Source organism: Panthera pardus, unplaced genomic scaffold, assembly GCF_024362965.1.
Source record: "Panthera pardus isolate Hobbes unplaced genomic scaffold, ASM2436296v1 HiC_scaffold_3, whole genome shotgun sequence".
In the NCBI taxonomy this organism is placed as follows: domain Eukaryota; kingdom Metazoa; phylum Chordata; class Mammalia; order Carnivora; family Felidae; genus Panthera; species Panthera pardus.
Genome location: NW_026526876.1, coordinates 9,766,156 through 9,784,339, shown reverse-complemented (window position 1 = coordinate 9,784,339; position 18,184 = coordinate 9,766,156). Strand labels below are relative to the sequence as shown.

Below are 18,184 nucleotides of genomic sequence, written 5' to 3'. Positions count from 1 at the left end.
ATAGGTCTATAGTCTTTTTTTGAGCCTGGATGATGTAAGGCCTGTGTCTAGATTCATTTTTTAAAAAATTTTTATGTGTATTTATTTTTCAGAGAGTGAGACAGAAAGAGCATGAGCGGGGGAGGGGCAGAGAGAGAGAGACACAGAATCCGAAGCAGGCTCCAGGCTCCCAGTTGTCAGCACAGAGCCCGACATGGGACTCCGAACTCACCGGGGTTCGAACTCAAGGACTGTGAGATCATGACCTGAGCCGAAGTCGGACGCTCAACTGACCGAGCCACCCAGGCGCCCCTTTTTTAAACATGGATGTCCGACTGTGCCAGGAACTTTTATTGAGAAGAGTATCCTTTCTCCACCCAACTGCCTTTGCTCTTTTGGTTAACATCGGTTGAATATATCCGTGTGGGTCTATTTTGGGCTCTGTATTCTCTCCCGTTGATCCTGGTGTCAGTTCTTTAGCTAATAACGTGTCGTCTTGATGACTATAAACTGTCACCATTTTTTGCTGGGTGTGAACGTCCTGAGACAAATTCCAGAGGAGCGGAGGGGGGGACCCAAAGGTGGACCCCAGGTGCCCGGGGGAAAGGGTGGGACCACAGAGAGGGGTACGGAGCATGATGCAGCGTGTGGAGAGCACTGGGCTGTGCCTCGTCTCCACCTGTGCTGGGGTGGCCTGGACACTGATGGGTTCGTTTGGCAGCCAGGTCCCACACCTGAAGTGCTCAGACTCCTCCACCTGGTGGCAGTTGGACCGAATCCTTTGTCCTTACCAACATCAGAACCGATCTCTATGGGGCGCCTGGATGGCTCAGTCGGTTAAGCATTCCATACAGAAAAGGAGGCCTGGGGATTGTGTGCTTCCAGAAGGTTTCTTCCATTTTTTAAAAATTACTTATTTTTGAGAGAGAGAGACAGACAGAGCATGAGCAGTGGAAGGGCAGAGAGGGAGAGGGAGACACAATCTGAACCAGGCCCCTGGCTGTCAGCACAGAGCCCGACGGGGGCTTGAACCCACAGACCGTGTGAGATCTTGACCTGAGCTGAAGTTAACCAACTGAGCCACCCAGGCGCCCCACTCCCAGAAGGATTCTATTGGAGTTCAAGGTCCCGGCCCTACCAGACACCAGTGGGACTCAGTATTTCTTTCACCGAGAGCTCCTCTCCCCTCATAAGGGATTTTTTTTTTTTTTTTTTTTTTTTGGTTATAAGTGACGGAAACCCTACTCAAACCAGCTTACAGAACAGGAATTTGTTGACTCACATCATGGAAAAGCGCAAACACAGGTAGGATTTCAGGCCAGCGGGATCAGGGACTCACCTCTGTGTCTCAGCCTCTCCCTTGTGTTGGTTTTATTCTCAGGCACCCCACGGAGTAGCCCTAGGCCTGTGCCTCATCAGCTTAGCATCCCCAGAGGAGAGACAGCTCTTTGGTTGTCTATCGCTGCCTAACGAATCAACCCAAGACTTAGTGGCCTGACACACAAACCATTTCTTTGCTCAGGAGTCTGTGGATCAAGAATTGGGGCTGGGGCACCCAGGCGGTTAAGCGTCCGGCTTCGGCTCAGGTCATGATCTCACGGTTTGTGGGTTCAAGCCTCGCGACGGGCTCTGTGCTGACAGCCCAGAGTCTGGATCCTGCTTTCGATTCTGTGTCTCCCTCTCTCTGCCCCTTACCCACTCATGCTCTGTCTCTCTCTCTCAAAAATAAATAAACGTTAAGAAGAAGAATTTGGGAGGAAAAAAAAGGATTTGGGCAGGGCTCAGTGTGGATGCCCTGTGTGGTATTAGTTGGGTGTTGGGGTGGGGCTGGAGAATCCAATATGGCCTTCTCACGTGTCCTAAGATCTCCATCCTAGCTGATGGCTGGGGCATCCCGGTTCTCCAAGTGGCTTCTCCCTCCACATGGCCGGTCACCATTCAGTAGTCTCACCGACATTTCTGTGCACGACGGCTGGCTCCTAAGAAAACAAAGATGAAACTGTCAGTCCTCTTCAGGCCCAGGCCCCGAACAGGCACAGTGTCATTCTTCACGTTCTCTTGATCAAAGCAGGTCACGGGGCCGGCCCAGGTTGAATTGGAGGGAAAATAAATTCTTCCTCTCTCTTGTCTTTAAGTTTATTTATTTGGAGAGCGAGAGCACACAAGCTGTGGATGGGCAGAGAGAGAGGGAGACAGGATCCCAAGCCGACTGCACGCAGTCGGCATGGATCCTGACATGGGGCTCGAACTCACAGACTGCAAGATTGTGACCTGAGCCGAGATCAAGAGTCAATTGCTTGGCCTACTGAGTCACCCTAAATTCTTCCTCTTAATGAGAAGAGTGTCAGAGTCCCATTGCAGAAGGGAATTTGGGATGGGAGGGGCTGTTGCAACCATCTTTGAAAAATAACCTACCAGAGAGCGTAGAATGTCTTTTTCAACGATTGGCGCCTACGTCCTGCGTGGATTATGCTTTGGCCCTGCGTGTGTCACAGGCTCACCCCTGAATCAATCTCGGTGGCTAGGGAGGAGAGCACGTGTTGGCTGGCTGCTTCTGGGCCATGTGGACTAGAATGATGGTGGCTCCCTGAAGGAGAACCAGGTACCAGAAGGTGGGGGTGGGTAAGAAAATGGTCAAAACCATTTCTGTCCGCCCCCTGCCACCCCCACTCAGAAACCTTCTGTACCTGTTCCTCCAGCCTCCTAACCTTCTTTCCATTTCAGCCAACAAGACTCTCTCCCCACAGTTCTCCAGATGGGCCCACTCTCTGTGGTCCCCCCAGATGGGCACCCATGCCTTGCCTCTTGGCCTGGCCAAGCCCTACCTGATTTTCAAGAACAGTCTAAGTGTCTCCTAGGGTTACTTTGTGAATCACATTTCAAATTGCAAGTGTTTTGCACAGAAAAGGATGTGCGTTGCAGCCTTGATTGTAATGACAAAACCTGAAAGCGACCCACGTGTCCCTAGGGAATGAATTACAATAGTCAAGATTCTTTCAGCAATAAGTGACAGAAACCCAGCTGAAACCAGCTTAAGCATGAAAGAATTTAGTGGCTCAGGAAATGGGGTGGTCCAGTGGACAAAAATGAGTTGTCAGCCCCCCTCCATCTCTTGTCTCTGCTTCCCTGGGGTATGGGGTTCATTTTCTCCCCACTGAATTGACTAGGGTGGGGATGGCGGGTGGGGTGGGGGAAAGGCCAAGTCTGATGGCGCTAGACTTAACCTTGTTCCTGCTTTGTGCCCTTGGAGGAAAGAGGAAGCGGCTCTTTCCCAGGGAGGCTCTCCCTGCTTGGGTGACTCCTGCATTCCTGGGCCATTCTCTGTGGCCAGAGGATTGACCAAACCTGGGTCAGATGGCCTGGAGGAGACTGCTGTGGTCGGCTGTCCCACTGGAACCATATGGAGTGGGGTGGGGGGTGGAGGTGTGAAGCATTTCCTAGAAGACTTTTACTGTTCTTACCAAGGTGGTAAAACCTAGTTGATGCAATATTATATTCCAGGAAAAGCTGTAGTTACAGAGACCGTGTAGCAACATGACAAAGGGTCATAAAGCAATGCTAAAGAGAAGGCAGAATACAGACTCGAAACGATGATGGTGTCCCTGGAATATGGAAAAACAGAAAGCTTTTGCCTTGGTGGGGGTGGGACGCTGTATTACTACATGAAAAAACCTTCACTACCTTTGCAAAAGTATTTGCACAACAAATACGTGTCCGTACAAAAATAATCTGGTGGGTGTCGCACGGTATGATTTTCAGAGCTCAGTTTCTTTTCGAATGGGACGGCGCACACATATAAATAAACAGACGGTGATTTTATAGCTCTGAAAAGTCGTGTTTTTTTTTTTTTTTTTTTTTCGTCCTTGTGGTTGCTTTGAGCAGTGGGGCCCAGTAGAGCCTCTTGGTCAGGAATGTTAGAACATTCCGAGGGCAGTCCCAGGGAGCTTCAGTTTGGGGGAGGAGGGGACATCTCTCACCAACAGCTAGGCAGATAGGAGGCCTCCGGGTGGGCCAGTCAGGACAGAGAGAGGCAGCGGGAAAGTGAGGGAGGACAGCGAAGGGCCCAGGGGGGTCCAGTCCACTCCATTCCTCTTCTGCTGGCATCCCCACTCACCCCTGGGTTTTAGAAAGTTTCAAGTGCCATTCATGTCTGCAGCTAATAACCAGCACTTTGGGGTTACGCTATTTATTTATTTGCTTATTTTAAAAGTTTATTTACTTTGAGAGAGAGAGAGAGAGAGAGAGAGAGAGCAGGGTGGGAGCAGAGAGAGGGAGAATCCCAAGCAGACTCTGCCCCGTCAGCAGCATGGAGCCTGACGTAGGGATCAAACCCACCAACCACAAGATCATGACCTGAGCTGAAACCAAGAGTCAGACACTTCACCGACTGAGCCACCAAGGCACCCCTATTATTTATTTATTTTTATTTGAGATAGAGAGAGAGAGGTGTGTGTGTGTGTGTGTGTGTGTGTGAGTGGGGGAGGAGAGTGGCAGAGGGAGAGAGAGAGAGAGAGAGAGAGAGAGAGAGAGAGAGAATCTTAAGCAGGCTCCATGGTCAACTCAGAGCCCGACACTGGGCTTGATCCCACAACCCTGGCTCAACCGACTGAGCCACCGAGGTGCTGTCCTTATTTTTATTTTTTAAAGTAAGCTCTACATCTAATGTGGGGCTTGAACTCACAACCCTGAGATCGAGATCAAGAGTTGCACGTTCTACCGACTGGGCCAGCCAGGTGCCTCTTGGGTTATCTTTTTTTTTTTTTTTAATTTTTTTTTAATGTTTATTTATTTTTGAGACAGAGAGAGACAGAGCATGAACGGGGGAGGGGCAGAGAGAGAGGGAGACACAGAATCGGAAGCAGGCTCCAGGCTCTGAGCCACCAGCCCAGAGCCCGACGTGGGGCTCGAACTCACGGACCGCGAGATCGTGACCTGAGCTGAAATGGGACGCTTAACCGACTGAGCCACCCAGGCACCCCGGGTTATCTTTTTTTAATGTTATTTTTGTAAGTAGCAAAATGAATAAGATATTCCCGTTTCGGTTAAAACACATGCGCGCGCGCACACACACACACACACACACACACACACACAACAGGATTCTTTTGGCTACTTACGTGTATTCAGCTTTCTTGATTGGGTCTGTGAGATACTCTTGGAAAGATTTCCTCTCCCTGAAAATCCAAAAGGATCTAGAGATGAGGGCTGGGAGGTTAGATTCCTGGTCCTGGTGTGTGTGTGTGTGTGTGTGTGTGTGTGTGTGTGTGTTGGGAAACAGGTGGGATCAACAGAATCGTGGAAACGGTCTGTAGGGAAGGAGAGTCAGAGACTAGTAGACCTATGGGGAGGATTCAATTTAATTTGTGTCAATTCCCAAAACATTAAGCACCTATTATTATCTTTTTAAAATTTTTTTTAACATTTATTCATTTTTGAAAGACAGAGAGAGACAGAGTGAGAATGGGAAAGGGGCAGAGAGAGAAGGAGACACAGAATTTGAAGCAGGCTCCAGGCTCCAAGCAGTCAGCAAGGAGCCCGACGCGGGGCTCGAACTCACACACCACAAGATCATGACCTGAGGTGAAGTCGGCCGCCCAACCGACTGAGCCACCCAGGCGCCCCTAAGCACCTATTATTATATGCCTGACCCTGTTCCAGAACTTGGGGATAGATACATCAGTGAGCAGAACATAAAGATCCTGCCACCAGGAAGCTTACTTTTTAACACGGAAAGGTAATTAACTATAAACAGAATTTGTCAATTTGAGAGCACAGATTTTGGTGCGTTACAAGCAATGGTTGCCGGCGGGGAAAGAAGGCAGGTCGGGAATGGGGCAGGAGGCGGCGGCTGGCAGTTTCAGAGTGGTGGGGCAGGCCTCGTGAGACGGTGGTCTCTGAGCAGTGACTTGAAGAAGGGAGGGACTCACCCATGGGGATGTCTCCGGAGGCAGGTTTCCAGGCTGCAGGCCCGGACAGGGATGGGCGGAGGGTAGGTCGGGTAGCGCCTGGTAGGTCGTTGCGAGAATTTTGCCTTTCACATGGAGGAGAAAAGGGGTCAAACACTTTTACACCAGTTTTCCGGCTTTTCTTTCCAGTATCTTGTTCGGGTGTGGGCACGAAGATCTAGAAAGGGCGGCACTGGGCGTGGGCAGAGGCCCCCGGATTTCATAACCGCCCTTGTATCTTCCTCCCACCAGCCCGAATCCAGGCTAGGCGGGGGTTCGCTCCACCCTGTTTTTATGGCACACCCCCAGCCCCTCAAGCACAGAGCAAATTAGAGGGGAGAGGGTCCCCCGCCCACCCAGCCTCAGGGGGTGCTGACTGCACAGGCCAGTCCACATCAAAGCCTCCCAGTGGCAAAGGGAGAGTCAGGGGCTGGGACCCAGAGAGAGGTGGGCAGAGAAGGGTGAACAGGCAGGGGTCTCAGGTCTCCGACCTCCTTCCCACTGGAGGCCCTCTCCCCCTGCCTCCCTCCCCCCGCCCCCCATGCACACATGCACACACGCCTGACACAATGGCCGGGTGGGGCCAAGGAACTGGCTTCCTCTGTGGAGATCTCAATCTGGGCCCTCAGTTCCCGCCCCAGAAACACAGGAACAGGCATTGGGAGACCTGGCCCCACACTCCTCGCTCCAAGGGGTAGGCAGGACAGGCTGAAAATAGAAACAGCTTCCAGAAAGATAAAGGTAAGTTCAGGGAGGGGGGCACTACAGGGAGCGGGAAGCCCGGGTGGGGGTCCCGTGGTGTGACATAAAGAGTGGCTCACACCCAGAGGGACAGGTTAGAAGCTTAAGGGACGGGCTCTCGTGCGTGGTGTGGGAGAGATAGACACGTCCTGGAGGGACACACACACCATCCCTCAGCTGATACAGAGGTGTCCAGACGCCCGTGCCCGGTGCCCTCCCACTGGCCCGGCCCTGTGCCATTGCCAGCCCATCCTTCGTCCCCACCCCAGGGCCCCAACAGCCCCCAGTCCACGCAGCCACGCAGCCACAACCAGACCCTGTGCATACAGAACAGCCCGCTCTCCCACGCCGGCGTTTCAGCCTTTTTCCGGGACCCTTGGGATCCTGGGTCCATCACATCTTCCAGAACCCTAGTGTGCGCATGTGGAGTGCGGTGTGGTTTGGGGAGGGGGGGTGTCCGGTTGGGAGGAGGATCCGATTCCTGTTTCCTGCCCCTACTCACTCAGCCCTGGGAGGTGACAGAGTGGAGAGGACTGAAGGGTGAGTGCGTGGGGCCTGGTACCTGGGTCCCTGTGAGAGAGGCCTGAGTGGGGGGGCGGGAAAGGAAGTAAACGCAGGTACCTTTGGCGGGGAGTGGGGGGGGGAGAGGGATCCCTGAAGGGGGGCAAGGCTGGGGAGGAGCCCGCCAGCTGGTGAGGCCACTGCCTGGGTCACCTAAGGAGCTTCCTGCCAGAACACAGAGGCCATTGAGCTGCAAGCTTCACAGCCTCCGGCCCCCAGCCCCCACCCGGCATCCTTTCTCCAGAACCTAATCCGGGGCCTGGAGGGGTCTGACTCTCCGGCCGCCTCCTGTGCGGAGTTTGGGGCCACCGCCCTGACCCTGCCGCCTTCTCAGGATTGCAGCCGCCTGCCCGCAGGAGGAGGTGAAGCCCAGGTTTCGGCGTCCTGGCCCCACTGGTCCTCACCTTCAGTCCGGTCTCCCGACCACCCACCAGGCATCCTGGCAGGACCCAGGCTCCCACTGGGGCCTCTCTGACCAGATGCGGGGCGGGGGCGGGCAGGGATGAGGACGGGGCAGGAGAGACCGTGCCCGGGGCCCCCTGGTCTCTTGGGGTCAGAGGCTCCAGGAATCTTGAGGGCAGGAAAAGGAGACTAAAAATAATCCGGAAAGGGAGAGTCCGGAGAGAGGAACTGGGAAATGGGGGGCGGAGGGCCCGCTGGAGCAGGGAAATAGTGATGCATCCCTCGCTTCCCCGGGCCCGGGCGGCGCGCCTGCGCACACGCGTCCGCTCGCACCCCGCCTCTCCGCCTGCACCGCGCCGCGGCCCGCGCCCGCCCCCCGCCTGGCCGCACGGAGCGTGCGTTCTCAACACCTCTCGCGCGCTGGCGCACGCACGCAAGCACGCACAGCTCTGCAGCCGGACACGTCTGGCCATAGGAGAAGCGCGATGTACCGGGGCCCCCAACCTGGGTCTCCAGCCGGCCGCCCCCGCGCCGGCCTCACTGCCCCCTGTGGCCCGACTGTGGCAGCAGAAGCCAAAAGACAGAGAGAAATGGAGGCTGGGAGGCTGGGAGGGGTGAGAGGTGAGGAGAGGAAGACAGTGGAGATGAGAAAGAAGCAGAGGGAGGGCACTAGCCTTTTCCCCTCCCGCGCCCCCCCCACCCCGAAATCATGTCCCCATTTGCTTGCAAACAGTTTCTGCTGGGAGGCCTCCGTCTACCCATGGCGGGGGAAGGGGGTGGGTGGGGTGGGGTGGGCCTTAAGAGTCTCTTCCTCCCTCTTCCTCAGGGGATGACTCCAGAAGAGTATCCCACTCCTTTGAAGAGCCCAGAGGAAGATGTCAGCCCAGTCTCTTCCTGCAGCAACACCCCCTACCCAGAAGCCCCCTCGGATCATCCGCCCCCGTCCTCCTTCTCGCCCCAGGGCTGCCCAGTCCCCAGGGCCCCACCACAACGGCTCTTCTCCACGAGAAGCTCCCCTCACCCCCAATGACGCGCCAACCCCGATGTGCACCCCCATCCCCTGGGAGCCCCCAGCCTCGGCCCTCAAGCCCCCTGCCCTTCTGCCCCCCTCGGCTTCTAAAGCCAGCCTCGACTCCCAGACTTCCCCAGACTCGCCTTCCAGCACCCCCAGTCCAGTGTCCAGGCGCTCCGTCACCCCAGAGCCCGCTCCCCGGTCTCCAGTTCCCCCACCCAAGCCCTCCGGGTCACCCCACACTCCGCCCCTGCTCCCCAGGGCTGAGGTCCTGGCCCAGGGTGGCTCTGCCTCGGCCCCAGGCGCTGTGCGGAGATTGGCTGGCAGGTTTGAATGGGGGGCTGAAGGCAAGGTCCAGGCTGGGGATGCCCTGGAGCCGGGTGCCCATGGGGCAGTGGATGTGAATGGCGAGAGAGAGGTTCCACAGGGCAACGTTGCTGGGAGCGGGTCACAGGAGAATGGCGCTCCGGGTAAGTGCATCGTGGAGCCCTGGGTGGGCTTCTTTGTTTTTAGTGCTTTAAGACTGGGTCCTTTCAGGGGCGCTATATATATACGTATGTATATATATATGTATATACATGTATGTATATATATATATACATACATATATATGTATATGTATATATATATACACATATATTTATACGTGTATATACATATATATATACATATATATGTATGTATATATATATACACATATATATACACATATATATATACATGTATATATATATACATGTATATATATACATATATATATATATATTTTTTTTTTTTTACATTTTTTAAAGATTTATTTATTTTTGAGAGACAGACAGAACACAGGGTGGGTGGGGGTGGGACAGAGAGAGAGGGAGGGACACACAGAATCCGAAGCAGGCTCCAGGGGCTACATTTTTAAAAATGGATTTCATGTTGGGAAAAATCTGATTTCCATGTTTTTTGGGGGGGGTTTGAGGAGAGTCAGGGTGGGGGAGATAAAGATGCATGGGGCTGGACCACCTTGTCCCACTGCTTGGTAGGTTAGGGAGAGGGAGGAGGCCCGGGCAAGGTGCGGCCAGGCCCCAAGGGCCTTCTCCTTAGGGCACCCCTGTCTCCCCCAGATGCTGTCCTGGCCTGTCCTCCCTGTTGCCCCTGTGTCTGCCACATAGGCCGGCCTGGCCTGGAGCTCCGATGGGTACCTGTGGGGGGCTATGAGGATGGCCCCAGGGCTTTCTGCCGGGCCTCCCCACTGAGGACCTCCCGCTCCCGACCCAGCCCTCCAAGCCTCAGTCTCCCCCCAGTGGTCCTTACGTCCTACCGCTCCACTGCCGAACGCAAACTCTTGCCACCCCTGAAAGCCCCCAAACCAGCGTGGGTCAGGCCAGACGTCACCGTTTCCGGGGACCCCCCGCAGCCAGATCTCCATTTGCCCTCGGAAGACGGAATCCCGACAGGTACAGAGCCCGGGTGAGCGGGTCTCTGGGCGGGAAGGGAAGGGCTGGAGGTGGATCTTTGTAAAAGCCAAAAAACTACCACCCACAACCTGCCCTGGACTCTTTGTTCTCCACCAGCTGCTGCTCTGGGGCTGACTGGAGTTGTAGTTTTTATAGTGAGCGTCTCCCGCTGGCGGGTGGGGGTGGGGTGGGGGCTGGAGTCAGGAGTCCGGGGCTGGGGATCCTGGAGATTTGTTCTCTGGACTCTGGGCTCTCTCTCCAGGGGACAATCCTGATGAAGCTCTTCAGGACACTCCTCCAGCATCTATGGAGGGCAGGTACCAAACACCCGCACCCTTACCCCTACCCCAGCGCAGGCTAAGCTTCAGGCCCAGCGAAATCTCACCTTCGCAGATGTGGGGGAAGGACGTCTAGGGCTCTGGAGACAAGCGGTTCTGTCCCTTACCAGCTGTGTGGCCTCAGACAAGTCACTTAACCTTCCTGGTCTCAGGGTCCTCATCTGTGGGTGGGGATAAGACACCAGCTACTTCACAGAGTTGTTCAAAGTCAGACGGTCGCCCGACTGGGCCACCCAGGCGCCCCGCATAAATAATTTTGTGTGTGTGGTTCCATCGGGGTCCCTGCACACTACCCGTGTGTGGATCGCGCACTCCCTTACACTAGCATGTGAATAGCGCCCCCTGGGGGGGGGTGTGATCCTGGTGGCTCTGGGGCAGTCCCTCCGTTTCTCTCCGCAGGGACAAGGAGGGGCTGGAATTGCTGAAGGAACAGAACTGGGAGCTGCCCCTGCAGGACGGTGAGGGCCTCTGGACCTGGGGTCCCCTCTGCCCCCCCCCCCCCCCATCAAGCAGTGGGGAAAGGTTCTGGGGCGCTGGGCTTCCCTGATGTGCTGGGTCTGTACTCCAGAGCCCCTGTACCAGAACTATCGAGCGGCTGTGCTGTCAGAGGAGCTCTGGGGGGTCAGCGAGGACGGGTGTCCCTCTCCAACAAACCCCGGCGAAGCTCCCACCTTCGCACGGCCCCCTGGACCTCGCAACACGCTGTGGCAGGAGCTGCCGGCTGTGCGGGCCAGCGGCCTCCTGGACACCCTCAGCCCCCAGGAGAGGCGCATGCAGGAGGTGGGCACGCCTGGGGTCCGGCAGGGCTGGCGCGGGGCGGGGGGAGGAGGGTGGAACCTGCGTCCGGGACTGGCGGGGAGCCGGGCTTTCGGCCCACTGCCCTGCCCTTCCTCCTCAGAGCCTGTTCGAGGTGGTGACCTCCGAGGCCTCCTACCTGCGCTCCCTGCGGCTGCTAACTGACACCTTCGTGCTGAGCCAGGCTCTCCGGGACACGCTCACCCCCCGGGACCACCACACCCTCTTCTCCAACGTGCAGCGAGTCCAGGGAGTCAGCGAGCGGTCAGTGGGGTCCTGTCGGAACAGCAAGCGGGGCCTCTGGCCGCTGAGCACTCCCTTAGCTTTCTGCTTGTCCCAGGTCCTCCCTTCCAGGGGCCCAGATAGCGCCCAGGTCTTCGCTCGGACTCCTGGGAGACCTGGCTGTGTGCCCCACCTCCATTGCGTGTTCCCCTGACTCCCTCAGGTTTCTAGGGACGCTGCTGTCCCGTGTGCGCTCTTCCCCCCACATCAGCGATCTGTGTGACGTGGTGCACGACCACGCCGTGGGCCCCTTCTCGGTGTACGTGGATTACGTGCGCAACCAGCAATACCAGGAGGAGACCTACAGCCGCCTTATGTGAGTGCACGTGGCGGGGGAGGGGGAGGACGGGAGGGGAGCAGGGGCGGGGGCGGGGCCTCCAGGTGGACGCCGCCATCCGCCGGGACCGCTTTCGCAGGGACACGAACGTGCGCTTCTCGGCCGAGCTGCGGCGCCTGCAAAGCCTCCCCAAGTGCGAGCGGCTGCCGCTGCCGTCCTTCCTGCTGCTGCCCTTTCAGCGAATCACCAGGCTCCGCATGCTGCTGCAGGTACCTGTGCCCCCCCGGGGTGGGGGTGGGGGGCCCTCGCGGGAGCACTCTCCCCCTATCTCCCCCCCCCCCCCCCAGCGTGGGTAGGGGGGGCCCTCCTGCCCGGCTTCTCAACTCAGGACCCACCCAGCCTGGCTGGAGCCGACCAGCCGTCCCCGGAGCAGTCTGGGTCCCGCGAAGGAGCCCCTGGCTGGACGCGCGGGTTCGCCACTTAGCTCGGCCACTAGCTGGCCCAGTGGTCTTGGGCAGGTCCCCTCCTGTCCCGGGGTCTGGGGGGAACGTGAGGAGTGGCCTTTGAGGTCTCCCGCCGCGTGCCTCCCCAGTGGGGGGTGATAGCACTCCCAGCGAGGCACCGATGAGCTCTTTGGGGGTGAAAACAACCTTAGCTGGTCCAGTGTTTGCGGGGGCACATCGGTAGACGCGCAGCGTATCTGTGGCGTTAACGTTCCACGCGGGCAGGACGCTGCGGGGAAAACGTTGTCTAAAGAGGCGCCTTGGCGGGCGATACCGGGGATGGGGGTTAGGTTGAGACACAGAAACGCTCTTCTGTTGCAAAGCAGAAACTTCTCCCTAAACCAGGTCACCTGCTGTGGGTGACCCGGTGAGAGGCCCCATCTAGGGTATCAGCCTCTTCCTATCGTATTCAGCTTTCTATATCCCCGGTGTAGACAGTGCCATAATCATACTACTGATCGTAATAGCTAGACGGCTGTCGAGCGCTCTGTTCTAGGCATGGTTTTAAGTGTTGTCTGCCTATTTCACATTACCGGCCACTGTAGGTGGGCAGTGTTACTGACCCCACTTTATGGATGAGGAAACTGAGGCACCGCGAGGTTCCATAACTTGCCCCAGGTCATACAGAGGATAACTGAGAGCGGCAAAATGGACGCCTGGGCGCTCTTAACCACTTGGCTGCATTGTTTGCGCCAAGAGCTAACGATGAAAATACTAGCTGTCTTCTTTTGTGTTTACTGCGGGCCAAGGAGTACTTTTCATAGATTTACCTCGTTGAATCGTTACAGCAGTGCTTCTGGTCTGCTGGGTGGGTATTGTTGTCCCCATTTGACAGATGGGGAGACTGAGGCCCAGAGAGGTAACATGACGGGCTCAGGGTAATGCAGATGGGGAGTGGTGAGGTCTGTCTGCCTCCCTGAGGTTGGTTCCCCAGCCCGGTGAACCCAGAACATTTTGTCAAGCTACGTAGGGTCCTCTGAACAGCAGCCCCTCTGAATCCCAGGGCGGCAGAGCGGGGCGCCCAGTCCCTCTTACCTCCTTGTCCCCAGAATATCCTGCGCCAGACAGAGGAGGGGTCCAGCCGCCAGGAGAATGCCCAGAAAGCCCTGGGTGCCGTCAGCAAGGTGGGCAGGAGGGATGCTGTGGGCGGGGGGTGGGGGGGGGGGGATAGGGGATCGGGAGGCAGGTGACCAGGTGGTTGGGGTGGAAGGAAGGAGGGCTGGGTGACACGGCTCCCCCAACCCCAGATCATTGAGCGCTGCAGTGCAGAGGTGGGGCGCATGAAGCAGACAGAGGAGCTGATCCGGCTCACCCAGAGGCTGCGCTTTCACAAAGTCAAGGTGAGCCCCCGCCCAGGCCCCCCCCCACCCCCCCGCAGTGCGGCAACAAGCCAGAACCTCCCCCTGCTCCCCCACAGGCCCTGCCCCTGGTGTCCTGGTCCAGGCGCCTGGAGTTGCAAGGGGAGCTGACCGAGTTAGGGTGCCGGAGGGGGGGTGTGCTCTTTACCTCGCGCCCCCGCTTCACCCCCCTCTGCCTGCTACTCTTCAGCGACCTGCTGCTCATCACTCAGCCCAAGAGGTGGGTCCCAGGGAGGGAGGGAGCCCAGGCTGGGGTAGGGAGGCGGGGAGCTGGGGGTCCAGCCGGATCCCCCATTCGCCCTCTGAACTGCCTCTTCCCTGGGCAGTGGGCAGCGGCTGCAGGTTCTGGACTATGCCCACCGCTCCCTGGTCCAGGCCCAGCAGGTTCCGGACCCATCTGGACCCCCTACGTTCCGCCTCTCCCTTCTCAGCAACCACCAGGGCCGCCCCACCCACCGGCTACTCCAAGCCTCCTCCCTGTGAGTCGTGTCGCCTTCAGAAGACACCCTGGGACCCTCGGTTGGATTCTCAGGCCCCGCCACCCTCTTCCTCAGTCTCTCTCCTCCACGGCCCCTGTCTGTCCCTCAGAAGGACCTCCTGGTTCAAACGTGACCCCTCCCTATGTCCCCACCAGATCAGACATGCAGCGCTGGCTGGGAGCCTTCCCTACCCCCGGCCCCCTTCCCTGCTCCCCGGACACCGTCTATGAGGACTGTGGTGAGTGTCCTCCGGGAGACGAGGGAAGGAAAAGTGAGGCTAAAGGGGGAAGATGGGGGAAAAGCTACAAAGGGCCTTGATCCCACTGTGTGTCACCCACCCCCAAGCAGACTGCTCCCAGGAACTGTGTTCAGAGTCTTCTGCACCGGCCAGGACTGAGGCACGAAGTCTGGAGTCCAGGGCTCTGCCCAGGCACCTGCACAAGAGCCCTGAAGGTGAGAGATTCTTTTATTTATTCATTCGGTGAATTAAAAAAAAAAGTTTATTGATTTATTTAGAGAGAAAGGGGAGAAGGAAGGGCAGAAAGAGCGAGAATCCTGATGTGGGGCTCAAACCCACAAACTGATAGATCATGACTCCAGCTGAGGTCACGAGTTGGACACTTAACCGACTGAGCCACCCAGGTGCCCCCTGTAGGAATTACTTTTTTAAAAAAAGTAGATGATACAGTATCTGAGGGTTATAAGTGTTGTGGGAAAACGCATGTAGAACAGAGTCAGGGTCAGGCGTCCCAGGGTTGGGTAGGAGTACAATTTTTTTTTTTAATGTTTATTTATTTATTATGTTTATTTTTGAGAGAGAGAGCGAGAGAGAGAAAAAGAGAAAAATAGTGAGTGGGGGAGGGACAGAACGAGAGGGAGACACAGAATCTGAAGCAGGCTCCAGGCTCTGAGCTGACCACACAGAGCCCAATGTGGGGCCCGAACTCATGAACCATGTGTGAGATCATGACCTGAGCCAAAGTTGGACGCTTAACCAACTGAGACACCCAGGTGCCCTAGGATTACAATTGAACATAGGTCAACGGGGTGCTGGCTCTCTCTCTCTCTCTCTCTCTCTCAAAATAAATAAATAAGCTTAAAAAAGTAAAAATAGGAGAGCCTGGGTGCCTCAGTCAGTAAAGTGTCTGACTTCGGCTCAGGTCATGATCTCACAGTTCATGAGTTCAAGCCCCAGGTCTGGCTCTGTGCTGATAGCTCGGAGCCTGGAGCCTGGTTGGGATTCTATGTCTCCCTCTGTCTCTGCCCCTCCCCTGCTCGTGCTCTGCCTCTCTGTCTCTCTGTCTCTCTCAAAAATAAATAAACATTTAAAAATTTTAAAAATAAATAGGAGGTCGAGGTGCCCCTCCACAAGGAGGCACCGTGTGAGCAGTGACTTGACAGAGGTGAAGAACTTAGTTGGGCGCATGGTGTCTGGGAAAAGAGTGTCCCAGACCAAGGCAGGAGTCGGTGCAAAGGCCCTGTGGCCAGAGTGTTTGAAGAATCCTAAGGAGGCCAGCCAGCCTGGTAGACGGAGTGAAAAAAGGCCAGAGAAACAGATGAGGTCACAGAAGTAAGGGGGACCAGACCGTGCGGGTCCCGTAAGAACTCCAGCTCTCCCTTGCGTGAGATGAGCAGCACTGATGAGACATGAGCAGGGCTGGACCGGAATGACACGCATCTTCTGTTGCTGCTGCTGTCTCCACCTCTAATGAAATGGCCTTTCTACTGCCGCTCCAGGCTTCTCCACTCATCCCCACACTCACCGTGACCCCCAGGCCTCAGACCCCGTCGGACCTCCTTTTCCTTCCTGTCCCGTCCACTGCCCTGGCTCCACTTGGGCCCCTGTCTCTCTTTTCCCAGGCTGGCTAAAGGGCTTTCCTGGGGCCTTCCCTGCCCAGCTGGTGTGTGAAGTCACAGGGGAACACGAAAGGAGGAAGCACCTTCGCCAGCACCAGAGACTCCTCGAGGCCGTTGGGCCCTCTTCAGGCCCCCCCAGCGCTCCCCCACCCTAAGGCAGGCGGGGCGGCGGCGGTGGTGCACAGGTTGGGACAGCTGGTGCTTGGCTCGGGGAGGGCAAAGCCCACCCATCCATTGGATTCGCTGTCAGTGGGAACGCTCCCTCTATTGGCAACCAATAGGGACCGAGCTTCAGGAGAGAGCAGCCAACGGACACGCTCGAGTGAGCGGCCAATGGAGAAAGAGGCTTAGTGCAGAGCAGCCAATGGGTGCTGAGCTGGCTGAGCCCCTGGCCAATGAGTATCCCTGCTACGCTCACAGCCCAGGAAGACTAAGCTAGGTCAATAAAGCTTTGAAAAGGGCTGCGCTGGAGATACAGTCTTAGAATAAAATAGCCAGTGGCGATAAGCAGGGAGCCATCCGGCCACGCAAGATGGGGGTCTGGGCCCAAGAGACCGGTAGTGACCCTGCCTCGTTCTCCAGCCACGACTGTCCTGCCCTTTGAGTCTGGGAATCTTTGGATTCCATTCCTGGGGTGCCTCCTGTGCCCTCTCAAGCCACTTCCTCTCTTCTAGAAGAATCCGGAGTGTGTGACTCAGAATGTGTGTGTGCGCGTGCATGCATGTCTCTGGATGTATCAGGGAAGGTGATTCTGCTGAACATGGTGTGTGTGTGTGTGCGGTCTTGCCCCCCCGCCCCAGGTGACCAGGTGCCCCATGCCTTCCCTCACCCCCTGTTTTTCCTATTATTCTCTCCAAGAAGACAGGAGGTCTGAGCTCCAGACGAGATGTGCTGGGTGTGGCTTGGCAGCCAGAAGCCAGAGTTGGGGGTGAGAGGCCTGGGTGCTGGGCCAGGGGTCCATGGCAGCCTGGTAGCGGACGAAGATGGCCAGTGGCTGCGGCATGAAGCCCCCTGAAGCTTCCTTGCCCCAAACTTGGCCTCCAACCCAACCGTATCCAGTCACGCAGCCCCCGCTTCGGGCTTCAGACCGGCTCTGGGTTTGGGTGAAGAGACTAGAGCTGTGGATCGCGGGCCCTCCGGTGAGCCTCCTGGCCTTTCCCGCCGTCATCCTGGCCCTGTCACAGAAACACTGGGCCAGCCAGTGGGGAGAGGACAAAGAGCCAGTGTAACCCCCTCCAGAGCATCTCCTTCCAGAGGAGAAACCGCCCTGCAGGATGCCACAAGGACGTGAGGGATGGGGCCAGGGCGGAGCAGACAGTTGCTGGCGAGGGTGGGGGGTGGGGTGGGGGGAGGTGCCCAGGCCTGGCACCAGGCCTCCCCTGAACTAGACCATCACTCTGTCCCTTCTGCTCATGCGTGGCAACCGGCCCAGGACAGCAACCGCCACGCCAGCCACAGGAGGTGGAAGGACTCTGGGAGACTCGGAGGGAGAAAGGGACTGGCATTTGGCCGTCCGGGTTTGCACAGTGCCCGGCGAATGAGAAACCCTCAGAAAACGTTGGTGGACCTGTATGGAGGGGAGTGTGTGCTTAAAGTTTCCCGAGTGTGTGCTTAAAATTTCCCAAGTGTGGCTTTGTAAGGGGGTGGGGCTGCTTGGAAAGAGATTCTTTGAGAGCCGGGGTCGGTTCTGCTGGGCCTGGGGCTTGCAGACCAGGAGCATGGCCTGAGGGTGTTGGCCCCCACTCGCAGTTCCCCGGGGGACCTAGGCAGTGGCGGGGAAGGGTCTACAGCTGGAGCAGAGCGCTGTTGCGGGTTGGGGAAGAGGACAGGGCAGGGCCAGGTATGGCTGGGACTCCAGCAGGGAATGAAGACCTAGGGAGAAGGGCAAAAAGGGCAGTCAGTCAGCAATAAATGTCCTTTACTGACCAGCTAAGCATCTCTATTCAATTCAATTCAGTTCAATACAGTACCTATTTATGGAGCGCCTTCTATGCATCAGGCACTGTTCTAGGACATGGGTACAGAGATGAAAAAGACTAAGGCTCCTCAAGGAGCCTACATTCTGGGTTGAGGGAGAACAAATGCCAAGTAAACAAATTAATAAGCAAGGGAGCAGTGAGTGCTGTGAAGAAAATACAGGAAGGGGCTGGGGTTCAGAATGATTGTGTGTGTGTGTGTGTGGCTTTGGGGAAGAGCCTAGAGGAGGTGATGTTTGAGCT

General features: G+C 56.7%; 1 protein-coding gene and 1 long non-coding RNA gene across 8 annotated transcripts; one reads left to right on the top strand and one right to left on the bottom strand.

Annotated features, from left to right (window-relative positions):
* Positions 1-875: 875 nt before the first annotated feature.
* Positions 876-6,400, bottom strand: LOC128774195 (uncharacterized). Its single transcript, XR_008418661.1, has 2 exons — positions 5,907-6,400; positions 876-1,958 (listed from the first exon to the last, which is right to left on the bottom strand). It is a non-coding gene; the product is annotated as an uncharacterized LOC128774195 (long non-coding RNA).
* A 133-nt stretch (positions 6,401-6,533) lies between these two features.
* Positions 6,534-17,537, top strand: ARHGEF15 (Rho guanine nucleotide exchange factor 15). Of its 7 annotated transcripts, none has more exons than XM_053892578.1 (18): positions 6,544-6,665; positions 7,172-7,205; positions 7,561-7,588; positions 8,455-9,110; positions 9,744-10,076; positions 10,339-10,393; positions 10,814-10,872; positions 10,983-11,194; positions 11,313-11,473; positions 11,655-11,807; positions 11,908-12,037; positions 13,321-13,395; positions 13,519-13,611; positions 13,689-13,849; positions 13,956-14,108; positions 14,264-14,346; positions 14,457-14,561; positions 15,969-17,537. In XM_053892578.1, the coding sequence occupies exons 4-18, from the start codon at positions 8,504-8,506 to the stop codon at positions 16,118-16,120; spliced, it is 2,532 nt and encodes an 843-aa protein (XP_053748553.1). In that variant the 5' UTR covers positions 6,544-6,665; positions 7,172-7,205; positions 7,561-7,588; positions 8,455-8,503; the 3' UTR covers positions 16,121-17,537. The 7 variants fall into 7 exon arrangements, with proteins under 7 accessions (XP_053748554.1, XP_053748555.1, XP_053748549.1 ...); XM_053892576.1 differs by having other exon boundaries at positions 7,471-7,588; XM_053892575.1 differs by having other exon boundaries at positions 7,385-7,588.
* Positions 17,538-18,184: the final 647 nt, after the last annotated feature.

Bases quoted from the DNA above. Each gene is read 5' to 3' on its own strand.
- ARHGEF15 (XM_053892579.1), top strand. From the start codon at position 8,504: ATGTCAGCCCAGTCTCTTCCTGCAGCAACACCCCCTACCCAGAAGCCC. The intron at 10,873-10,982 runs GTGAGGGCCTCT...TCTGTACTCCAG, and splicing joins GGAGCTGCCCCTGCAGGACG to AGCCCCTGTACCAGAACTAT. The intron at 13,612-13,688 runs GTGAGCCCCCGC...GCTCCCCCACAG, and splicing joins TGCGCTTTCACAAAGTCAAG to GCCCTGCCCCTGGTGTCCTG.